The sequence below is a fragment of the Saccopteryx bilineata genome, chromosome 8, assembly GCF_036850765.1.
Source record: "Saccopteryx bilineata isolate mSacBil1 chromosome 8, mSacBil1_pri_phased_curated, whole genome shotgun sequence".
NCBI classification, from domain to species: Eukaryota; Metazoa; Chordata; class Mammalia; order Chiroptera; family Emballonuridae; genus Saccopteryx; species Saccopteryx bilineata.
Window position 1 is genome coordinate 73,612,202 of NC_089497.1, and position 22,703 is coordinate 73,634,904.

Consider the following 22,703-nt stretch of genomic DNA (forward strand, 5'->3'; position numbering starts at 1 on the left):
ATGGCATACCCAAATAGAATACCTGAGAAGAATTTATTAAAGGGACTGTTTACAAAGGTGTGGACAAGATTGAGGAAAACTAGCAAATGAAGGTGAAATGTCCTGTGTCTAACAAAGAAGAGAAAGCCAATGGGACATTACTACCCTTAGATATGAGGCAGCATGGAGTTGGAGTAATTACCTGAACAAAACACACACAGACAGAGAAGTTCACTCTTCAGGGACAACCACCAGTAAGAAAAATGGAGAATGCAGATCATGAACTCACTTTTCTACTGTCTTCTGATTTTCTGATCACAGACACAACTGAACCCCAAGAGAGCCCATTGGTACAGTCCTTTAATGTCAGCCCCCTAACTTCATGTGCTCCTATGGGACACAAAGCAGAATACAAAATGATAGGGAAGGGATCTAGAAGAGAAAACAAACATATCTGATCAAATATCCTCATATGCAAAACAGTAATAAATACTACTATCATTGAGTGAAGTGAAATAATCTACATGAAGCATTAAGTGCAATGTTTGACCCATACTTTTTAGGGAAAGAAAACCAAGTCCTATTTGCCTCGCATCATATTTCCAAGTGTGGATTTTTATGGAGAGATGGTTTCCAAACTTCAGATCATGACCAATTTGTGGGTTGTGAACTTAATGGGTTACCCAGCATTTTTTTTTTCAGAAATTCAAAGGACCAGGATGCATCTAAGGAAAAATATTGTCTCCAAAACATCACTTTCAATTAAATTCTATCTAAATACATATTAAACTTAATGTGTGTTTGTATGTGCATGTGTGTGTGCTTATGTGTATGTTTATGTGTATATTTCTTACTAAGAGTCATGATCAAAACCTATTTGAAAGCCACAATGCAAGAACACTTCTGGTTATGCCCTCTCACCTCTCACTTATTCCTCCCCAAGAGTGCCCTACTTACCTGATTAACAAATCTGATAGGAAAAAATGAGCAGATGTGCTTGATTCCTTTCTCTTCTGTATGCTATTCCCATGTTTTATCTTCTCTTATTCTCTGTTGTAGACTAAATAATGGCCCCCAAAACATCAGGCCCTAAAACCTGTGAATATCACCTTACACGGCAATCTCTTTGCAAGTATGATTACGTTAAAGATCGATGCCTAGGTTAAGGCTCTTGATTGAGAGGGGAGATTATGCTGGATTATAGATGTGGGCCCTAAGTGCAAGCATGCGTATCCTTTAAGAGGGAAGCAGAGGACATTTTACACCCCGGGTAGGGGGATAGGGAGGTTGAAGGTGTGGGGCCATGTGAAGACAGAGTAGAAAGAGATATTAAGATACTGACCTTCCTTGAAGACTGAAGTGATACAGTCACAAGTCAAGGAATGCTGACAGTAGCTAGAAGAAGCAAGGAATGATTATTTATCCATTCATCCATTGATGGGCATTTAAAAAGGCTATTTTTAAAGGTTCTTTCCATGCTCTTAGCAGGCAGAGAAGGGAATATCAGATTTGCAGCCAGGAATCGAGGTGTCATAAGAACTGAGAAAGGCCCTGGCTGGTTGGCTCAGTGGTAGAGCGTCAGCCCAGCATGTGGATATCCCGGGTTCGATTTCCAGTCAGGGCACACAGATGAAGAGACCATCTGCTTCTCCATCCCTACTCCTTCTTTTTCTTTCTCTCTCTCTCTCTCTCTCTTCCCCTCCTGCAGCCATGGCTCGATTGCTTCAAGTGCACTGGCCCTAAGCACTGAGGATGAAAAAAAAAAGAATTGAGAAGTCCTCTGCACACCAATCTGTACTCTGACTTCCCTCATAATAATATACTGCTCACAAAAATTAGGGGATATTACAAAACGAATATGAAGCTATAAAATATCCCCTAATTTTTGTGAGCAGTGTAATAACCACACATTGAGGTATAATTAATTATATGCAGAACACATTACGTGTTTCATCTCTATCCTCATAAAAAGTCAGCAAGGTAGTCATCATTATTCTTGCTACAAGTGAGAAAACTCAGTGAGAAATAACTTGTCTGAGTCACACAACTATTAAGTGACAGAGTCAAGTTGTACATCTAGTTTGATTTGCCTCCAAAAGGAGAGCTATCTTCACTTCCTGTATCTCTCCCTGTGTTGCCCTTACCTGACTTCCTGGGGCTGGGCTTTTGTACGGTACCTTACATCAAGCAAGCTGCATGCCGTAGTTTGTATATACCTAAGGGGACCAACTTTTTTACAATGAAAAGGACAAAAATAAATTGAAGAAAACAATATCGTAAATAAAAGAAACTTTTTATTCATTGCAACAATACACTATAATATGATAAATATATAATAAAAACATCTGTAGCATTTTGTATAGTAATTATGCTTACATGCCTATTAATTTTTAATAATTGAAGAAAAAAGTACTCATTTATATAATGTTATCTAAATGAGTACTTTTCCATTGAATGAACATTTAAAAAAATTTTTTAAAGACTATTATATTTTTTTTTTCAGAGAGGAGTGGGGAAAAGGGAGAGAGAGAAAGAGAGAGAGTAAAGGAAGAGAAGCAGGAAGCATCAACTCCCATATGTGCTTTGACCAGGCAAGCCCAGGGTTTTGAAACGGCGACCTCAGTGTTCCAGGTCAATGCTTTATCCCACTGTACCACCACAGGTGAGGCTGAATAAACATTTTTTTGTCAATGTATCATCTTGTAACAATATATTGGAAATATCTGAACAAGAAATATCCTTCATATTGAATGTTACGGTGGTAAGTGCTGTAGCTAGAGTATCATATTCAATCTCGATTTCTCATTTGTCCAAAAATCATTAGCAATTGATAAAACTCTTTCAGTTGTTGCATTAGTTCTAGGGCAGCACAATGTAAATTGAACAAGAATAAATAAATTTTCACATGGGATACGTTCATTTTTGAAATGGCTGAATATTTCCATCCATCTTTTATCAATTTTGATGTGTTCATTTTCCTATTGTATTAATTTTTCTGAATTTAAATATACAATCTTCTAATTTCTTCAAAGAAATAATTGTTGTCTATTTTGATGTCTGGCATTTCTTTAGATAAGAACTCAAGACAAGATTCAGTATCTGTCCAATATACTTGCGATGAAGTAAAAAAACACCATTGAAAACTGTTATTTCCTGTGATTTTGTTTCAGACCATTCTTTGATATATTGAAAACATGTGTGGTAAAAATTCTGCATTTCTTTGATAAACTTTTCTATTATGCCTGGATTTGATTCCTCTAAGTCTGACAATTTTCTTTTTATAATTAAAGAAAGAAATTTTTCTTCAAAATGAGATTTATATTGAAGAATAAAGTCATTCAAATAAGACTAACTTCTGTAGCTGAAATGTGTTCACCTTCAATCTTTTGAATCGTTTTGTGAAAAATAGATGCTTGATTATGTACAAAATACATTAATATCTCAGATACTTTATTATTGAAAAACGATTCCAGGATTTTAGGACATTTGCCTAAACTTTAAAAATATGAACGGACAGACTCAAATAATTGTAGAACATGTTCTATAGAACATGTTAGATAGAGCAAGCCATCTAACTTTTGAATATCCTAAAAGTTTTTTGTATTCAACATTTGCTTCTTCACAAAATTATTTTAAAGTAGCAACACAAACAGTAAAATGACTAAATACAAATAAATTGTAGTTATTATTACTTCTACATCAGTTGGCATGGCACATGACACTGTGTTGATTGCATTTGACAAAATATGTGCATTACAACCTATTCCTACTATTTTCTTTTGGAATAACTCATAATTTTACATACACATTATTTATCCCTTTGCATCTTCACCCACCAAAATTTGTATTTGTATTATCAATTGTTAGTGCAACAACTTTGGATTTCAAATTATTTTCATTTATTACTCTGTATAGATCAGTGGTCCCCAACCTTTTTTGGGCCATGGACTGGTTTAATGTCAGAAAATATTTTCACAGACCAGCCTTTACATGTGGGACAGATAAATGTATCACGTGACCGAGGCAACCATCAAGAGTGAGTCTTAGATGGATGTAACAGAGGAAATCTGGTCATTTTTTAAAAATAAAACATCATTCAGACTTAAATATAAATAAAACAAAAATAATGTAAGTTATTTATTCTTTATCTGCGGACCGGTACCAAATGGTCCATGGACCAGTACCAGTCCGCGGCCTGGGGGTTGGGGACCACTGGTATAGATGGTGTGACAAAATTTCAGGAGTTTCACCCTCAATGGATTCTAAATTTAAAATTTTTACTTGAATGCCCTTTGTAACATTAAAATATCTTACTATTATTGGATACAATTTAATTTCATTATGATTTGATGCATCAGTAAAATCGTTACAAATGCTTCAGTTTCAAAGTCCTCTGTAAGTATTTTGTCACGGTAATATTTAAATACTGATTTCAAAATAGCCTCCTGTTTTGTCTGGCACATAAAAATTTTACATTGTGAAGCTTTTTCAATAATTTAGTTGTACAATTCATACTATGACAACTTTGTGACTTATGGTAGAAATGCAAATGTTCCCCCCATTGCAGCCAACTGTTTTCATCTTCAGAATAATTTAAAGTTTTAAGAAAACTTGTTACTTTAAAACTGGAAGCTGATGCATCTAATGATTGCTTATATTTGTTGGTGATCGTTTCATTATCGCTGCTCTGCCCCCAACTGCAATACAAAATTCTCCACTGCAAATATTGCAGAAAGCAATGGTATCTTTCTTTGATACGAGAAATGGAAATTCCTTTTTCAATTTATTGTTAAAATGGCATTTTCTCTTTTTTGATTTTTCCATCCCTTAAATAAAATTTAAAATTAAAAATAAAATATAGAGCTACACAAATGACGTAAGCACATTAGGAACTGAAAACATAGGTGAATTTTCCGGAAGCTAAATTAACAAAACTAAATATCAAACAAAACCACTAATTTGGAGTGATATTTTGATGTATTTATCATTTTCTAATTAAAAAATGTGTTTTATACAACTATTTAATCAAAATGCATTATTAATAGATATGGTTTGGGGTTAGATTTCCACTTTAAAACTTGAATTTCTGGAAAATACTTGTAAATAAAATTATACATATTTGGAAATTATTAAATAATGAATTAATAAAACGTGAATTGTGCTTACCTGTCTATGGTTGAATATTCACTGAGAAAGAAATAATCGTGAGTCTACAATGTCATATGTGCTGTGTTGTGTATCAGTAAGAAGTACACAAAGCCATTTGCACACTCGGTATATCGCGTGCTCTCTCAAGGTCTCCCGCGCGGAGCGCATGCCTCTTATAATTGCATCTCGCCGCACTGTACTGATCCTTGACAAATCATCATGTCAAATACAAATACGTCACATTACACGCAATGGATCGACTCTGCATTGATCGAATATGGACTTTTACAGATTAGTCTTCCAATATCAAAAAGGAGGACACTTTTCTTTTTTTTTTTTTTAAATATTTTATTTATTGATTTTTAGAGAGAGGGGAGAGAGAGAGAGAGAGAGAGAGAGAGAGAAGGGGGGAGGAGCAGGAAGCATCAACTCCCATATGTGCCTTGACCAGGCAGGCCAGGGTTTCGAACCGGCAACCTCAGTGTTCCAGGTCGACGCTTTATCCCACTGCGCCACCACAAGTCAGGCAGGAGGACACTTTTCGAGGGAGGACAAATCTTACAAAAGAAGGACTGCCCTCCCTAAAGGAGGATGATTGGTCACCTTAACATACCAAAAAAAAAAAAAAAAAAAAAAAAAAAGACATAGTAATAATTCTTTTCAGAAGGGAATCTAGCTTGTTTCTGGCCAATTTGGTCCAACATCCCATCATTTGATTATTTCTTTTGTAGTTGATGGGTAAAAGCTACATAAAAGAGAGGCAAGAAAGGAAGATGTACACTTATAACTAGTATCTCTGTATTGAATCATTTATTGACAATAAGTTAGACCACAAAAATCTCAGGGTTAGAAAAGTTCTTGAAGATACAAATGCAGAATGTTTTTTATAAATGAGAAAAACAAAGCCAACAAGTTAAGTTTGCATATTTGTCTAAGAACCAATCACATCAACAAAGCAGAAATTCATTGAAATATAAACAAATTTCTAATACTTTGGGAAGTAACTCTAAACTTATTTTGCTCGTCCAAACATTGCACTCTAAGGCTTCCATTATTGTCTCCATTATTTTTCTCTTCTCAAGCATTTATATAGTTAAGGCGACCAACTCTTTTACAATGAAAAGAAGGACAAAAATAAATTGAAACAGTATCATAAATAAAAGAAACATTGTATTCATTGGACCAATACACTATAATATGATAAAATGCATAATAAAAACATTTATAATATTTTATATTATAATTATGCTTACATGCATATTTTTAATAATTGTGAGAAAAAAGTATGCATTTAGATACACATCCGTCACATCACACACAATGGATTGACTCTGCATTGATCAAATACGGACATTTACAGATTAGTCTTCCAATATCAAAAAGGAGGACATGTAGGAGGACACTTTTCTTTTTTTTTTTTTTTTTTTTTTTTTTTTTTTATAAATTTATTTATTTTTTAGAGAGGAGAGGGAGAGACAGAGAGAGAGAAGGGGGGGAGGAGCTGGAAGCATCAACTCCCACATGTGCCTTGACCAGGCAAGCCCAGGGTTTCGAACTGGAGGACACTTTTCGAGGGAGGACGGAACTTACAAAAGAAGGACTGTCCTCCCTAAAGGAGTACGATTGGTTACCTTAGTACAGTGATACATGAAACTGATGCCCTATAAGGGCAAAACCAAACTCTACTTTTTACTTCAGGAGAGGGCGAGAATTGTAAGTAAAATTTTTCAGTTTAGGGGATTTTGAGACCCCTTGATCATAAATATTAACTATCTTTGCAGCCGTAGTACCATTTCACAAAGCAGAACCCCAAACATTGACAAAAGGTCCTGCAAAGTCAAATATTTAGACAAAAGTCTTTAAAATAATGTACCAAACCCCTGAACACATGGAGCGTGATCGCCTGGTTTTCTCGTACAGCTTCCCCTGAGCTATACTGGGTATGCCGCTTCTTTATCTGGCTTCTTGATGGACCTGGGACGGCATGTTTAAGGCCTTTGACAATAATAAACAATGTAAGCGCAAACGGAGGTCCTGGGAGGGAGGGAAAGAAAAATGTTCTGAGGGAAACCACATTATTTCCTCAAGCTCGTCTATAAACACCCTCCCCTGAAGGAATTCACAAACTCCCTCTGCCCGCGAGCAAACAGCAGAACGCGGAGGAGCCCCGCCTCTGAGCCCACGAGGAACGAGCCCGCCGCCCGTCAGCCAATCGGAAGTCGTGTTTTCCACCGCCCGCTGCAGGCGCACCTTACCCTCCCCGCGTCTTCCCCCTTTTACGACAGTTTTCCGGCCTAGTGTGCGGCTGCCCCTGCCGTGTTTGCTGGGGGGCAGTGTCTGGACGTTGTGTCCTAGCTATAGCGGTGTCCGCCTTGCTTTCCGGTCGCGGCGTGGAGGTGGTGTCCACGGCTCTGGTTTAGGATGACCCGCGCTCTGGGCGGAGGCAGGTGAGCCGAGCCGGAGCCATGGTGAGTGCAGCCTTCCGGGCCCTGGGCGATCTCGGGCCCAGACCTCAGTCTCAGCTTCTGGCCTCGGAGGAGAGGAGCGACGGTCTCCCTAGTGCGGCCGCGCGCCGGGGTGTCGGCTGCGGAGAGCCCCTCTCTGGCGTACAAAGCGGTTGGCTCACCCCTCTCAGGCCTTTGTGTTGTTTCACAGCCCGTCTGCGCTCGGAGACCGGTGGAGGTGCATTTGATTACACCTTCCTTTCCCCGACACATCCTCACAGTGCTTGATCCGCGCTGCTCCCCGTCCCCGGGCGCTTGCCCTCCCGTCTCTTCTGAAACACATGGGCGCTCCTCTCCTGTTCTGTAGCGCCCCACGGGCTGCGGAAAGCTCCTCCTCGTGGAGCCGACGTTTAACGTTGAAATGCGTTCTCAGAAATTTACAGGAACCCTCTGTAAAGGGATTTCTCTTGCAGAAACTTTCCTTTGCTTTGATTGAACTTGAGTGTAACCTTTGCCCAAAGGTGGGAGAGAGTTTTTCAAAAGGAGGGAAATCATCCCTTTCTTCCCTGGTGAAACTCCGATACCTTTACAATGCATTGGACATAAAAGTTGTAGTCGTTTTAAAGGATTAGTGGGCAGAATATCTTCACCCTGAAAAGTTTCTCTCGTTGAAATAAAACTTGTAATGAATTGGGAGAACGGGTGTGATAGGGAGGGGTGGGAATTAGTGAAGTAAGTATTTCCTCTGCTTCCCCTTACCAGGCCAGTACAGTGGTAGCAGTTGGACTGACCATTGCTGCTGCAGGATTTGCAGGTTCGTTTGGTTTGGGGATGGAATAGAAGCCCGGGAGGTTGGGGACTTGTTAATTATACTATTCCTTTTTTTTTTTTTTTAGGTCGTTATGTTTTGCAAGCCATGAAGCATATGGAGCCTCAAGTGAAACAAGTATTTCAAAGTCTACCAAAATCTGTAAGATTTCTCAAACAGTTTCCCTAATTCTTTGCTGTGTATATATGAAGCCTAGAACTACACCTGAAGAGGGTACATTTCCAAACATCTGTGAAGTTTTGATTACTTTGAGGGCCCCTTCTTTGGCTTTCTACAGAGAGGATATAGAAGTTCTGAACTTTGTAGCCATGCTACCATAAAAAGTCAAAATTTTTTGTGACAGAATTGGGGCAGGTGTTAACAATTATCATCAAAATTGTCATTTTGTTGACATACTATTAACTTCACCATTATCTGTCCACATTCCTCCCCCAACTGCTCTGCATCACGAACACAGCCATATATCTAGTCATCTGTGGTGATCCATTCATTCTTACTGTGACCTGGCACTTCCTAACTGCAGTTAATTAGGCTGTAGAATGTAACTGGATGTGATGATCACACCTGTGGTCAGAGTTCAGAATGAATATGGCTGTGACAGCTTGCAAAGTGTTTTTATTGTTGTGATTGTGACGAAAGATAGGTTTTACCAATATTTCTGACAATGTCAGAAAGACCTAATAGCCTGATTTTCTCCATATATATCTTAAAGTCCTGTTTTAGTAGTTGCCTTAAACCTCAAAATATCCTTGAACCACTTGTCTCAAAGAGCTCTTAAATCTTTTTGATGGCCCTGGCCGGTTGGCTCAGCTGTAGAGCGTCGGCCTGGCGTGCGGGGACCGGGGTTCGATTCCTGGCCAGGGCACATAGGAGAAGCGCCCATTTGCTTCTCCACCCGCCCCCCCCTCCTTCCTCTCTGTCTCTCTCTTCCCCTCCCGCAGCCAAGGCTCCATTGGAGCAAAGATGGCCTGGGCGCTGGGGATGGCTCCTTGGCCTCTGCCCCAGGCACTAGAGAGGCTCTGGTCGCAGCTGAGCGACACCCCGGAGGGGCAGAGCATCGCCCCCTGGTGGGCGTGCCGGGTGGATCCCGGTCGGGTGCATGCGGAAGTCTGTCTGACTGTCTCTCCCCGTTTCCAGCTTCAGAAAAATACAAAAAAAAAAAAAAAATCTTTTCGAGAGACTTGTTCTACAACATAGTCACATTAGGAGATCAAATTATAGTTGTCCCTCACCATATCGCGGTTCACTTTTTGCGGTCTCACTGTATCGCAGATTTTAAAATTATATGTATCTAATTTTGTATTGCGGGTTTTTCAGTATATCGCGGGACTTTGCGGTATATAGGTATTTTTATATATTATTTTAATTACTTTTGCTGTAAAATAAGTATGGGAAAGGTTAATAACAGTGTGGGAAAGGATTATAATTGTGTGGGCAGGGTTTATAAAGCCTTAAAATACACATATAAATAATAAATATAAGGTCGCTACGTTGCGGATTTTCTCCTATTGGCGGGGAAGGGGGGGGGCGGCTCTGGAACCTAAACGCCGTGATAGACAAGGGACCACTGTATTATGTAAATTAAACCGTGGCTAACTTGGGAGTCTTCCCTTCACTCCCCCAAAAAACTGGTTTTGAGGCGCCAATGTTCTTTTCTACCTTTTTTTTTTTTCATTTTCCCGAAGCTGGAAACGGGGAGGCAGACAGACTACCGCATGCGCCAGACCGGGATCCACCTGGCATGCCCACGGTGGGGTGTCGCTCTGCTGCATCCAGAGCCATTCTAGCACCTGAGGCAGAGGCCACAGAGCCATCCTCAGCGCCCGGGCCAACTTTGCTCCAATGGAGCCTCGGCTGCGGGAGGGGAAGAGAGCTACAGAGAGGAAGGAGAGGGGGAGGGGTGGAGCAGATGGGCGCTTCTTCTGTATGCCCTGGCCGGGAATCGAACCTGGGACTCCTGCACGCCAGGCTGACGCTCTACCACTGAGCCAACCGGTCAGGGCCTCTTTTCTACTTTTCAAAAGTTTAGGTTGTCTAGGGAGACAATGAATGTTTAATGACCATTAAAAATATGTTACTTTTATAAAGCTAAAATACCATGGGAATTACACTTAGTTATCTGAAATGCCTTAGTTTTCTGCTACTTCTATGAATATTTACACTTTTTATATCAACTCTTAGTCTAATAATCATCTTATTAATGCATTTCCTTTCAGGCCTTCAGTGGTGGCTACTACAGGGGTGGGTTTGAACCTAAGATGACAAAACGGGAAGCTGCGTTAATACTAGGTGTAAGGTAAAGTCATTTCTAATATTTTATGTATTTTATACAACTCCAGCTAATAAAAAAATAAAAAGCTCTTCTTTTATTAAGAGGGAGTTATTTTATCACCTACCTTTTTAGTATCTAAACACTCCCTACAAAATACCAATGAGAAGGCATGCTGGCATATAAACACTTTAATTCATTGAAAGACAAGGCTGGCCTGACCTGTGGTGGCGCCCTGGATCAAGCCTCAACCTGGCTGAGGTCGCTGGTTCAAAACCCTGGGCTTCCCTGGTCAAGGCACATATGGGAGTTGATGCTTCCTGCCCCTCCCCCTCCCCCTTTTCTCTAAAATGAATTTAAAAAAAAAAGACTTGCAGTGGGTAATCACAGTACTCAGTGTTGCTCTATGGGAGAAATTCTGCCTTCATTTAAACATGCTCTCCTTCCCAAGAACTGTTACAATGAATATTATCGTTCATTTAAATTTTTGAGAATTCCTTCTTTTTCTAAGGAGCTATTTAGTTCTAATTCAAAATATTCATCTTCCTTGTATGTTAAAGGGTTCCTAAATAGCTTTTCATACGGTTATGTTTTCTCCATTTTGCATCTTTAACTGGCCTTTAATTTTTTAAATGTGGTCCAGTAGTAGTTTGAAGTAAACAATACCTTTTCTTTTTTAAAATTTAGCCCTACTGCCAATAAAGGGAAAATAAGAGATGCTCATCGACGAATTATGCTTTTAAATCACCCAGACAAGGGTAAGTAATCATTAAACTTGTGTGTGCCATTGAACTGACTATATTGTTATTACTGGGTTAATTTTATATCTAATTCTGGGTTTATTATTAGGGAAATGCCAAAATCTGTGTGGGAGCACTGTCTCCCAGGCTGGATCCATTTGTTGTTTGATGTCTTAAAAGAATAAATTCTGAGTGAAAAATTTATAGAATACTGAGCAGAAGTCTAACAACTGCTATAATTTAGAAGTAGTGATAAGTATTAACAATGTTTTGAGAGCTGCAACTGTGGTAAAACTTGACTTCTAATCCTACTGTTTTGGGGGGCTAAGATTTAGACTACATTTTTTATAAAGGAAATGTTCAATTTAAGTTAATGAAAAAAGTATTTTTTTCTATTCGTTTAGACCTTTAAACTTGAGATAACATAGTTAGAAACATTGGAAGGTATTAAGTTCATGATACATTTCTAAGCAGCCTTAGCTGTGTTGAAGGGAAATTATTTCTTGGAATACCAAAATAGAGACCACAAACCTTGTTCCAGTGCTCAATTCCTTTTAGAGTCCTTTCTTTTAAGAGCTTCATATGTTTAAACAGGGTTGTAATTTTCTGGTATCTGACTGCATAGCCTCTTTTATTAAATTTAGTTTGTATTAACTGGAGGACTTCTGATTAAAGTCTAGGGTAGAGTCCATAAATTCACATTTCTACCAATCTTATTGATGCTGATGCTTACTGATCCAAGGACCACACTTTGAGAATCACTGCTTCAGCACATTAGTAGGAAAAAGCTGTAATGACATTGTGAAAGGACAGTAATGGAAAAAGAAAAACTGAAAAGCAGAGAAAAGATCTAAAGCAAAGTAGAGCCTTTCCAACAAAATGCAGAAGCCTCTGAAAATAGCAAGGTTTTAAAATAACACAGTACAAATAAATTTTCATTTATGACTTATAATCATGACATGCCTGGTCACTTAGATTATTTTAAAGTTATGTAAGTCTGGGTTTTATGAAATCTTATTCCTGTCATCAGTTTAGACCAGGGGTCTCAAACTCAACTCAGCATGTGGGCCGCAGAGCAAGATCACAGCCGTTTGGCGGGCCACACTAGGTCTACAAAAGGCAACTGTTACGCAACACTTTTCTCACTGCAGTTGAAAACAAACAAAAAAATCAGTACAAGCACAATCGTACATGCAGTTTACTCAGTGTCACAAAACGACCAGAAACTGTAGTTCGCATCACAACTGCTGTTAACTAAGCTAATATCTAGCTAGGATGCTAGAGAAATGAAAAATACAAGTAGGCCCCTAGGCTTACTTAATTATATCCAAAATATTTGAACTTCGTGGATTAGTCTGCGGGCCGCACAAAATTGTTCCGCGGGCCGCGAGTTTGAGACCCCTGGTTTAGACTTTAAAAGATGCCATTTGTGGGGAAATCTCATTTCCCATTGTTCAAATATATATGACCATTTAAGTGATTACTCCAGTTTCACTGTCGTAATTGTTTTTAAAAATCAGAATTACCATTTCTATTAATCCCATTTCTCAGGAAAGCATAGGGATCTTTGAAATAAGAATAGCTTTTTCATCCAGGAGAAACTCAGAATCCATGTAACATTCCTTTTTTCTTTCTTCCTGTAGGAGGATCTCCTTATATAGCAGCCAAAATCAATGAAGCTAAAGATTTACTAGAAGGTCAAGCTAAAAAATGAAGTTAAAATGTATGATGAATTTTTAAGTTATTATGAGTACCAACTTTTTATAATAAAATGTCCCAAAGCTACAAATTTTAAAAAATGACTTAGCACAAAGTCAAGCATTGGTGTAAGTTTCTTATTTAAATTTAAAGATTTTGAATCAGATTATAGAATATTTGGAGATTAATGTTAAAAAATTACAGATAAACACTAACATTTAAATAGAAATGTTGTTCATGACTCATTTAGCAAATAAGGCAAAGTGAACATGAAAGTCTGCTCTCAAGGAACCCCAATCATATGGGAAACTGATGAACTGGTAATTAAAATACAATGTGATAAATACTATGATGGAATTAGTATGTTATGTTTATAGTGGACTCATTGGGAAGAAAGGCTGTCATGGTAGAGATGGCTCAGCTGCTTGGAACTGAATTTAAAAGTGAACAGACCCACTTCAAGCTAAAACGAATTGATGTTGGTATGTATGTATCACTGACAGACCTCAGATTTCATAATTAAAAACTTGATAAAAGGGATGAGTGGTCTTTTGTATTTTTCCAAAGTTAGAAGTGGGGAGGCAGTCAGACTCCAGCATGTGCCTGACTGGAGATCCACCTGGAGGCCGTGGAGCCATCCTCAGTGCCCCGGCCAGCTTTTTTCCAGTGGAACCGTGGCAAGGGAAGAAACAGAGAACAGAGAGGGGTAAAGGTGGAGAAGCAGATGGGCGCATTTCGTGCGTTCCCTGATGGGGAATCGAACCCGGGACTTCCACATGCCCGGTGGGGCCAACACTGTACCGCTGAGCCAACTGGCCAGGGTCAGTGGTCTTGTTTTTAATCAATAAAGTATTTACAGTGGACTCAGCCTCTTCAAGAAACTGACCATTTATAAATAGGTATCTAACATAATCAGAACTTTTGTATTTGTTATGATCAAGTTTAAACACTATTAGCTAAACTGAAATGCCCTCAGTTATCAAAATATTTGGCTTGAACTCGAACTCTTAAGAATTTGTACGATATATTTAAATGACATGTGGGGTAAATGGGTTTTATTGGTCTAACATAAAAACATATAAAGACCTTAACCAAAGAACTTGTATACAACACCCACGGGAAATAGCTAATCTGTGGCCTCCAACTGTACCTGTTGTTTAAGATCATGTATTTAGGTCAAAGTTGGGCCATACCTGCTTTTCGTTTGTTTTCCCTCCTCTTAGTTTAAAATCTGATCAAGTCTGTATGTTTTAGAGCAGGGGTCCCCAAACTTTTTACACGGGGCCAGTTCACTGTCCCTCAGACCATTGGAGGGCCGGACTATAAAAAAAACTATGAGCAAATCCGTATGCACACTGCACATATCTTATTTTAAAGTAAACAAAACGGGAACAAATATAACATTTAAAATAAAGAACAAGTAAATTTAAATCAACAAACTGACCAGTATTTCAGTGGGAACTATGCTCCTCTCACTGACCACCAATGAAAGAGGTGCCCCTTCCGGAAGTGTGGTGGGGGCCGGATAAATGGCCTCAGGGGGCTGCAGTTTGGGGACCTGTTTTAGAGTATGGTGAGGCAGCCATTACTAGAGTATAGGATTAATCTTAGTTTTTCCAGGGGTAAAAAGATACAGTTTGTTATTTGAGATAGCTACTTGTTCTATCGTTGCTGAGAACACTGAATTAGCAAATACTGAACCACTGTTCCTAGATGAAATTCAGGTTCTTATGAACCTCTGATCACTTGTCAATATATAACCTTGCTTTATGTGTGCTTTCTGTTTAAAGACACCTTATTTCATGTATTGGTTCCTTATCATTGAACTTGGCCACCATCACTAACTCGTGGTGGCACATCACAGCCTTCTTGTGTATGGGAATAGGCAGCACTTCATTACTCTTGAAAGTCATCTTAACAGGGAAAAGCACCAATAAAAAGCACAACTGAAACACAAAGAAGGGTAACATCCGAAACATAAATATGCAACACTAAAAAACTACCCTCGTGTTCAACATTTATGCCCTACTTTAAAATCTTTCATCATAAATATTTAACTCAGGCAGAGTGCTTTTATTTAAAGAGTGAAGTTTTAAAAATCTCAAGTTTGAGCTAAAATACTGAATTGTTTCAATGAGAATTTATAACGCATCTTGCTGTTGACAATGACCTATAAAAGTTGTTCTGCAATTCAGAAGTGTGCAGTGGGGTCACATTTTTATTAAACATAAATGACCTCCCCCCCAACACATTAATTCCAATGAGAATTTAGAAACTGGCTCAAAAACGGCAAAGAAATCTGAAGTAAATTATTTAGAATGCTACAGTTTTTGGTTACATAAAAAATCCCAAAGTGAGCGTAACCTTAAGTACCAGGATACTTAAATGATCTAAGCCCTGGTCTGTGTTAACACTTAATTTTATGACAATTGTTGCCTTAGCAACAAGATACAGGAAGAGCTACGCTGCGTTACCTATAATTCCTCATGCAATGAAGACCTAGTCCAGTTAAGGTAAAATCTGGAACACATCAACATGTGTTGTTCTTAGTGGTGTCTATTAATAGAATTTCAAATGTAATATTTATGTGCTATTTTTCTTAACCAATGGAGCTCAAAGTTGAGGTAGATGCTCCAGACAACTATAAAATGATTTACCAGAAAAACCATACGAAGTTTTTGTAATGTGAGAAGTCCCTGAACTAGAAAATTAGTAGTTACATTTGACAATAAAGTTTAAAAGGGTACAAAACATTCAAAAATATCCCTGAAATTTCACCCCCAAAGAGACATACATTCAATCTCTAAAACACAAACAGTGGGGCTTCAAGACTGAAAACGTCAGTGAAAAAAACTTTTGACCTTGCTTTTGATATCCTTTAGGCTGCATACATAGCTGGAAATGTCTGGGATGGATACATATATAAAACACCATTTAAATTCAGTATACACCTTGTTGAGAGTACTTGAGAATATGGCTTAACTGTTACTTAGGGTCCTACATATTATTAAACTCAAGGTACATTAATATTGGAAAGGCCCTTAGACTAGTCTAGCCCTCTAGTTAGATGAAATACAGAAAAAGTTAGAAGATAGTAACTCCCATTCTGTACTTACACAACATCTTTTCAAATTCTCAAATAGGAAAGCAAACTGACAGAATCCCTCTTATAAAAAGGTGCATCATAGTTTATCCAGGGGCAAAATTATGTACTGTTTTAGTACTTGAAATAATAATACAGATGAATCAGATTCTAAACATTCCACTGATAAACCCTTAAAGAACAAAATATGTACCTGCCTCATCTAGTAATTCGGTATTTTCTTAATTATCTTGTTTAGATTTCTGAAGTAAATGAGTATAATTAAAAATATTATGTTGAACCATAGGAAACTGCCATTTCTATGCGTCAAAAATGGCCAACTATTGGCAATTTCCTATAGTTCAACATAACTGACATTTTCAACAAGCAGCCGAATAGTTTCAGATTATGACCACTTGCCAGAAGTTTATAGCAAATTGCAATTGTTGATTTATTGCAACAGTTCCTGAATACCCAAATGCTGTCATAGGTTAATCATGGATTATAAATTACTCGGATGTGATCAACCACGCATCCTAATAACATTTTTCAATAAGGGGTCAGCAAATGCACTATGCCAGATGACCTTATAAAGAGTGTAAGGGATCCAACCATAACAGCAAACAAAGGAAGACTGAATGGAACTCTACATCGTTTTTTGGCCTTTAGTAATTTTGCCAAGCCCATAGATCTAGTTCAAATATCAGTTACGTGAATCCTAGAACATCAAAGTATAAAACACTCATTTCCAATAACCACCAATCATCTAACATAAGACTCTGCATTATAGCCAGTTGGCCATTCCTCTGTCCTTAAACCCTTTGAATAGTATGATCGTTCATGTACGTCCTTGTGCCTCCTGACCAGAGTATGATCATTTTAAAAATGTATAAGGCAACATTAAAAAAAGGCAAATGTATGTTCTTGTTTCCATAAGATGGTTATCAAACATGATTTTAAGTTAATAAAACTAATTTCATTTTTTGAAAATAGACTCATTCTTAGGGGTCAGTGAGCATGAAAGACTCACTACTCAAAGGGTTAGACCAGGGGTAGTCAACCTTTTTATACCTACTGCCCACTTTTGTATCTCTGTTAGTAGTAAAATTTTCTAACCACCCACCGGTTCCACAGTAATGGTGACTTTACTTTATAAAATTTATAAAGCAGAGTTACAACAAGTTAAAGCATATAATAATAATTACCAAGTACTTTATATCGGATTTTCGTTGTTTGGCAGAATAAATCTTTATAAAACAACTTACTATAGTTAAATCTATCTTTTTATTTATACTTTGGTTGCTCCGCTACCGCCCACCATGAAAGCTGGAACGCCCACTAGTGGGCAGTAGGGACCAGGTTGACTACCACTAGGTTAGACTGAGAGCTCACTGAAGGCACAGCCTATGAGAATGGTAGGTATCTGGTTGGTTTCAGCCTCAAAAAAACCGTAAATGTATTTTGCAGAGGACACAAATGGTATTATTTCCCAGACTAACTACAACATTCAGTTAACATGCCAACTTTGCAAGAGACCTTTCTTAGGTTAAACACTAGATTCATAGCTACAAAAATAACACTGACATAAGGTGATGGATCCCAGGTAAAAAAGAATGGCTGAGATGAATGGAGATCCAGAATACAAGAAAAACAGCTATTTTGCTTCCTCCTCACTATCTTAGTGGTTCCCTGTTCTCCAGTTATTTTGCTTTCCTATACATGTTCCCGTTATTTTGCTTACCTATTCGTTTCCCCTGTTCTTTATTTTGCTTACCTACATATACCTGTCCTTTTAAAAAAATTACATTTAAGCAACCTGCTTCAGCCTTTTCCTAAGCAATGTCTCCAGGTAAGTTTCCATAAACTCACCAGTTTGATGTGCTATTTAACTTCACATTAAAATACCTAACTACTTAAAATGAAGATTTCTGTGAATCTGTACTATAATTCTACCAGTGTTGACTGACCTGACATAGAGACCCACCATTTTGCAAAAACAGGTTTAGGCCCAATGAAGGCTTAAAAAAAGTAATGTCAATCTCAAAATTCCAGATTTTCCAAGGTTTCAGGAAAAGCAGATCCTTTTTGCTTCCACTTTATGATTTAGTTCAGATTTTACATATGTGCTGACACAGTATCTGAGCTGCATAAGACCTTTAAAATACTTTTTTGCTTGAGTTCTGTCTTTACTGTGCACAAGCAGGTTCTCCCACAGTAACAAACATCAATGTAATATAGTAGTCAAAAAAGATGCAGCACCCCCTCTCAAAATAAATTTGGAACGCTACCTGAATAGAGCAGGCTTTTCATTTCTGAATCTGAGCATGTGCTATTTACCCCCCCAAAAAAAGCCTATCATGAGAGAGAGAGAGAGAGAGATATATATATATATATATGACAAAACATTGGGTTGTCATTTGTATATGAAATCTTAATACTTATTTTCTAGGCTATGATTACTAGTTATTAGTTCTAGTCTGAAGAACTGGGGTTAGGCTATACCCATATTTTAAGGTCATCTCACCTTTCTTCCTTACCCATTGAAACAATCTTTAGGAAATCTGTTCTACACAGAAGAAAAAGAAAAATCTTTTTTTCCTTATACCATCCCCATATTCACCAATTTGGGGATTAATGAACATTCTTTTCATAGCTCACAGTTAATCTGTAAATCTATTACTGAAGAGGATTAAGTATAAGAACACCAACAATTTTACTTGTTTCTAACTTTGATGGATAAAAATACATTTGTGGGTAAATTTTTAAAAACCAGGATATGAAATTACTTATTGCTATTCAAAGCAGGATATGAAATTACTTAATATTGCTATTCAAAGTACAAGGGCTGACTATTCACAACACACCTTACTTCAAAATTCCATTATAGGGTGTCATAAAAAAGCATTTAATAACATCACATCTTAACCTCAATAATAAATTTGTGAGCGCTAGGGTTATGTACATTGACCTGGCAATTACTGCATTTTTAATTATACCCTGAATTCTCCTTTGATAACTATAAATTAACTAAAATCACATTTTTATGCACATAAAGACATAAATTATGCACATAAAAACCTTCAAGACATCAAATAACAAAAAGGGCTTTCATACTCAGTGATATAATATTGTGGAGCTATGGTCTCCCATAAACCCACTATTTTATATGATCTCAAATCAGCTGCATAAATTACATGAGTACATTTTATAATACACTTAGTGTGAAAGTCTTTATCTTCCGAAAATTAAGCCGTCTCACTAAAATATATACAAAAAAGTCATTAGTAATAATAGCAAGCTTCAAAATTATTTCCTTGAGAATCAAAAAGCAAATCAGTGACCTATTCCATAAAAACTGCTCATAATTCTTTATAAAAATAATTTTTAATAATCAAAAGCAAAAGTAAAATTCTAGATTTTACCCCACTGCCTTCTAAAGTCTTCATTAGAATTTTGTTACAAAAACTTTCCTAATATCAAGTGTATGATCAATTCCCTAACGCCATTTTATTCTAACATTAAATTTTAAGTGCTTACATTTCAGAGGATTAATTACAAAATGATTAACTGACCAACTACAGTTTGACACTATTTATGAGCACAAATGCTTTTTAAAAAGCAATCAAGATACTATTCTAGGCCTATACGTAGCTCTAACTACTTTGCAACAGTGGGTATAAAAAGTAGCAAGTTAAAAATCAGCAAATGGAAGATCAAAGTTTATTTACTACCTGCATACAAAAACATATTGCACATCAAACAACAAAAAAAAAAAAACAAAAAAAAAAAACAAAAAAAAGAAAAAAGGAAAAAAAGGAAGATACTCTACTGAACACTAACGTAGATTATACAGAATAAACCTGGAAAATGATCTTTTCAGTAGTTCAGGTTCTGTCTGAATGGACATGACTAATTCTGCTTAGTGTTTTAACTAAAGCTATGTTTGATTTTTAAATACTGTACACTTTAATAAATAAACCAAACAAAGCCTCGATATAGAACAGTCACTGCCAATATCACCCAATGTCCCTGCACATGAGAGTTTAACAAATGTATTCCAGTGGTCTGCAGGTTTCCCTCTACATACAGCATTTTAAAAACACATTAAACAGACCAGTTTCCAGACTAAACTGATGAATTACAATTCAGTGCAAAATATTTTAGACTGCATTTCACTCTAGTTTTCCTCAGGTGAAGAAGTGGTTGCATATTATTAAAAATGTAACAAAAGCAACTAATGCTTTCATAAAGAATATTACCTTAGGGATCCTACCCCACCCACCTCCCCCCATCTCTGCCATATTTTGAAAACAAAATAACATTTCCTATAGCCAGCAACTTTTTTTTAATGTTACATATACTATTCTCAAGGCACATCTGATGATATATTTTATAACACAGTAGGTGTCAAAGTATGTTTAACATATGATTTCTTCAGGATCCCTCCCCTTTCTGAATTCCAATGGAGGAACTGAAAGTGCGATGTAAAGACTGGCGATCCGTATTCTATCTTTGGCAAGCTTGTACAAGCACTATTGTAAAATGTAATGTAAAAGAACTGTAAACTAGGAACTTCTTCAGTTTATGAAACACCATTCAGGACTGCTGCTTCTTGAGTGTTTTCTTCTTTTAAGGTATTAATCTTTTCTTCTCCTGGAGTACGCTGTAGCTTAGAAATGTCATCGCCAGAAGCACTAGTTGGGCCATTTATTGCCTTTTCTGAAGGACCATGCTCTTCAATCACATCTTTTGCCTGCCAAAGGGAGACAACTTTTTCAACATCTTTATAAATGAAATCTAAAGCTGAGGAAAAAAAAATCACTAAATATACATTAATTAGCTAATAATTTAGTTTCATACATAACAATGGATCAAATAAGTCAAATGTTCTTAAAAGTTCAAAACAAATACCATTGTACTCCATCTCTCTGGGTCTTTCAGCTCATCTCTAGTACCTAGTGGTGCCTACATTACCACAGGAAAAATCTGATTTTTCACTGTAAACTTGTACCTAATCTTATTTTTAACCAGTGGAAAGCTCCCCATGTAAAAAATATAAACAATTAACACCCTAAGTGATTGCCTACTTTACTCACCTTTTTTTAAAACTCACATTTATATATCAAATCCTTTAAAGTAACAGAATTAAAACTTAAAGGTCTATATTCATCACTGAGAAGAGGTATATACAGCCTATTGCTCCCAAATTAAGCAATAGTCTCTATGCTCAGTATTTTTGGGCAGACTGAACTTTACAAATGCTATTTCAAGTTCTAACGGAAAAGTACTTCAGGCTCAAGCATGCAAACTAGCTAGCTTCAGTTACCTGCGCCAACAACAACTCAAAAGTAGACTTTAACTAAAAAATATTATTTGTCTAGGTGATCATACAGAAAGTTACGTAAAAATAAAGCTAAACCATATTAAAAAAAAAAAAAAAGGCAACAAAACCTACAGGTTAAATTCTCCTTACCATTTCTTTCTTGTTTTTAGCCAAAGTTTCCCTTGAGAGGTTTCTTTGTCTGCTCTGAGACTCAGCTCTAGAAATATAATCTGCAACTGTGACTGTTGAAGATGAGAAAAAAATTACAGGTGTTGAAGAAAATATTTCTAAAGTTTATTTATGGATAAAGAGTAATTTTACTTTTAAAATAAACTAATGGTGGTTTACCCAATTTTAGAATATTCTTAATCTGGGTACCACCTCCAACCAAAAACAAAGCTTGAAAAATGTGCCTGTGAGTTAGTGATAACAATAGAAAATTTTAAGCTGGAGATTGAGGAAGCTTAGATTAAAGTCCTCTTCAACAGGAATCCAGCCATTTGCTTCTGTTTGAGACTACGGCTGTGGCATAAATTTGATACAGAAATCCACAACCAAGAATAGGAAATGCAGCATTCTACGCCCAGACAATGCTTACAATTATCAGTGGGGGAAAAAATGAGACAAATTTGGTGTAAATCATGGTGTGGTATACTTCAATTTGAAAATTTCACCAAAGATGTAAATGGTTATTCAAATATTAGTTGTTTTGTTATTAAAAAAACACACACACAAGCAAGAAATCCAAGTGTGGTATTTTATGGTTCCTTCTAAACATTCCACACTAAAAACCATTCTGAGTGATCTACAATAAAAAACTACAAGCAAACTAAAAGATGACAGAAAAATCACCCTAAAAATGTGGACAATGATCATGGTGGGAGAAAGGGCCACAATGAATTTATTAACCACTCCCTCCCCACTCTTTCAATCCTTTGAGTGACTGATTGAGTTTGCAATGTATGTGGATAGATGGCAGTAGTGATATAAGAAAAGGATTGATCCAAGTTAACATCCTACTGCCAACCCAATGCCACAATTGATTTCCTGTCTACAGGCACTCTGGGCTGACCCCACTTTATACCTCAATCCTTTCTCTCCGAGGACTTGCAACTTAGAATTCAATTATTTGAAGGAATATCAAAATAACCATCCTCTTTCTCCTGAAAGAATTATTTTCTGTCAGAAAAT

The 22,703-nt window shown here is 37.1% G+C and overlaps 2 protein-coding genes across 9 annotated transcripts in view; one reads left to right on the forward strand and one right to left on the reverse strand.

Moving 5' to 3' along the window:
* The first annotated feature begins 7,409 nt into the window (after positions 1-7,409).
* Positions 7,410-13,647, forward strand: DNAJC19 (DnaJ heat shock protein family (Hsp40) member C19). Of its 4 annotated transcripts, none has more exons than XM_066241568.1 (6): positions 7,411-7,595; positions 8,334-8,385; positions 8,468-8,541; positions 10,617-10,696; positions 11,357-11,427; positions 13,053-13,647. In XM_066241568.1, the coding sequence occupies exons 1-6, from the start codon at positions 7,593-7,595 to the stop codon at positions 13,121-13,123; spliced, it is 351 nt and encodes a 116-aa protein (XP_066097665.1). In that variant the 5' UTR covers positions 7,411-7,592; the 3' UTR covers positions 13,124-13,647. The 4 variants fall into 4 exon arrangements, with proteins under 4 accessions (XP_066097667.1, XP_066097665.1, XP_066097668.1 ...); XM_066241569.1 differs by having other exon boundaries at positions 7,415-7,574; XM_066241570.1 differs by lacking the exon at positions 8,334-8,385 and having other exon boundaries at positions 7,410-7,595.
* A 1,510-nt stretch (positions 13,648-15,157) lies between these two features.
* Positions 15,158-22,703, reverse strand: part of FXR1 (FMR1 autosomal homolog 1) — a 65,490-nt gene continuing 57,944 nt past the window's right edge. For 4 of the 5 annotated variants that reach the window (XM_066241944.1, XM_066241943.1, XM_066241942.1 and 1 more), the window contains 2 exons: positions 21,663-21,754; positions 15,158-20,942 (listed from right to left, as the gene is read on the reverse strand). In XM_066241944.1, the coding sequence (XP_066098041.1) occupies positions 20,772-20,942; positions 21,663-21,754 (263 nt within the window). In that variant the 3' untranslated portion in view covers positions 15,158-20,771. The remainder of the gene's footprint in view (positions 20,943-21,662; positions 21,755-22,703) is intronic. The other variant, XM_066241945.1, reaches the window with a different exon arrangement.

Coding starts and splice junctions, on each gene's coding strand:
- DNAJC19 (XM_066241568.1), top strand. Junction 10,697..11,356: donor GCGTTAATACTAGGTGTAAG/GTAAAGTCATTT, acceptor TTTAAAATTTAG/CCCTACTGCCAATAAAGGGA. Junction 11,428..13,052: donor TTTAAATCACCCAGACAAGG/GTAAGTAATCAT, acceptor TTCTTCCTGTAG/GAGGATCTCCTTATATAGCA.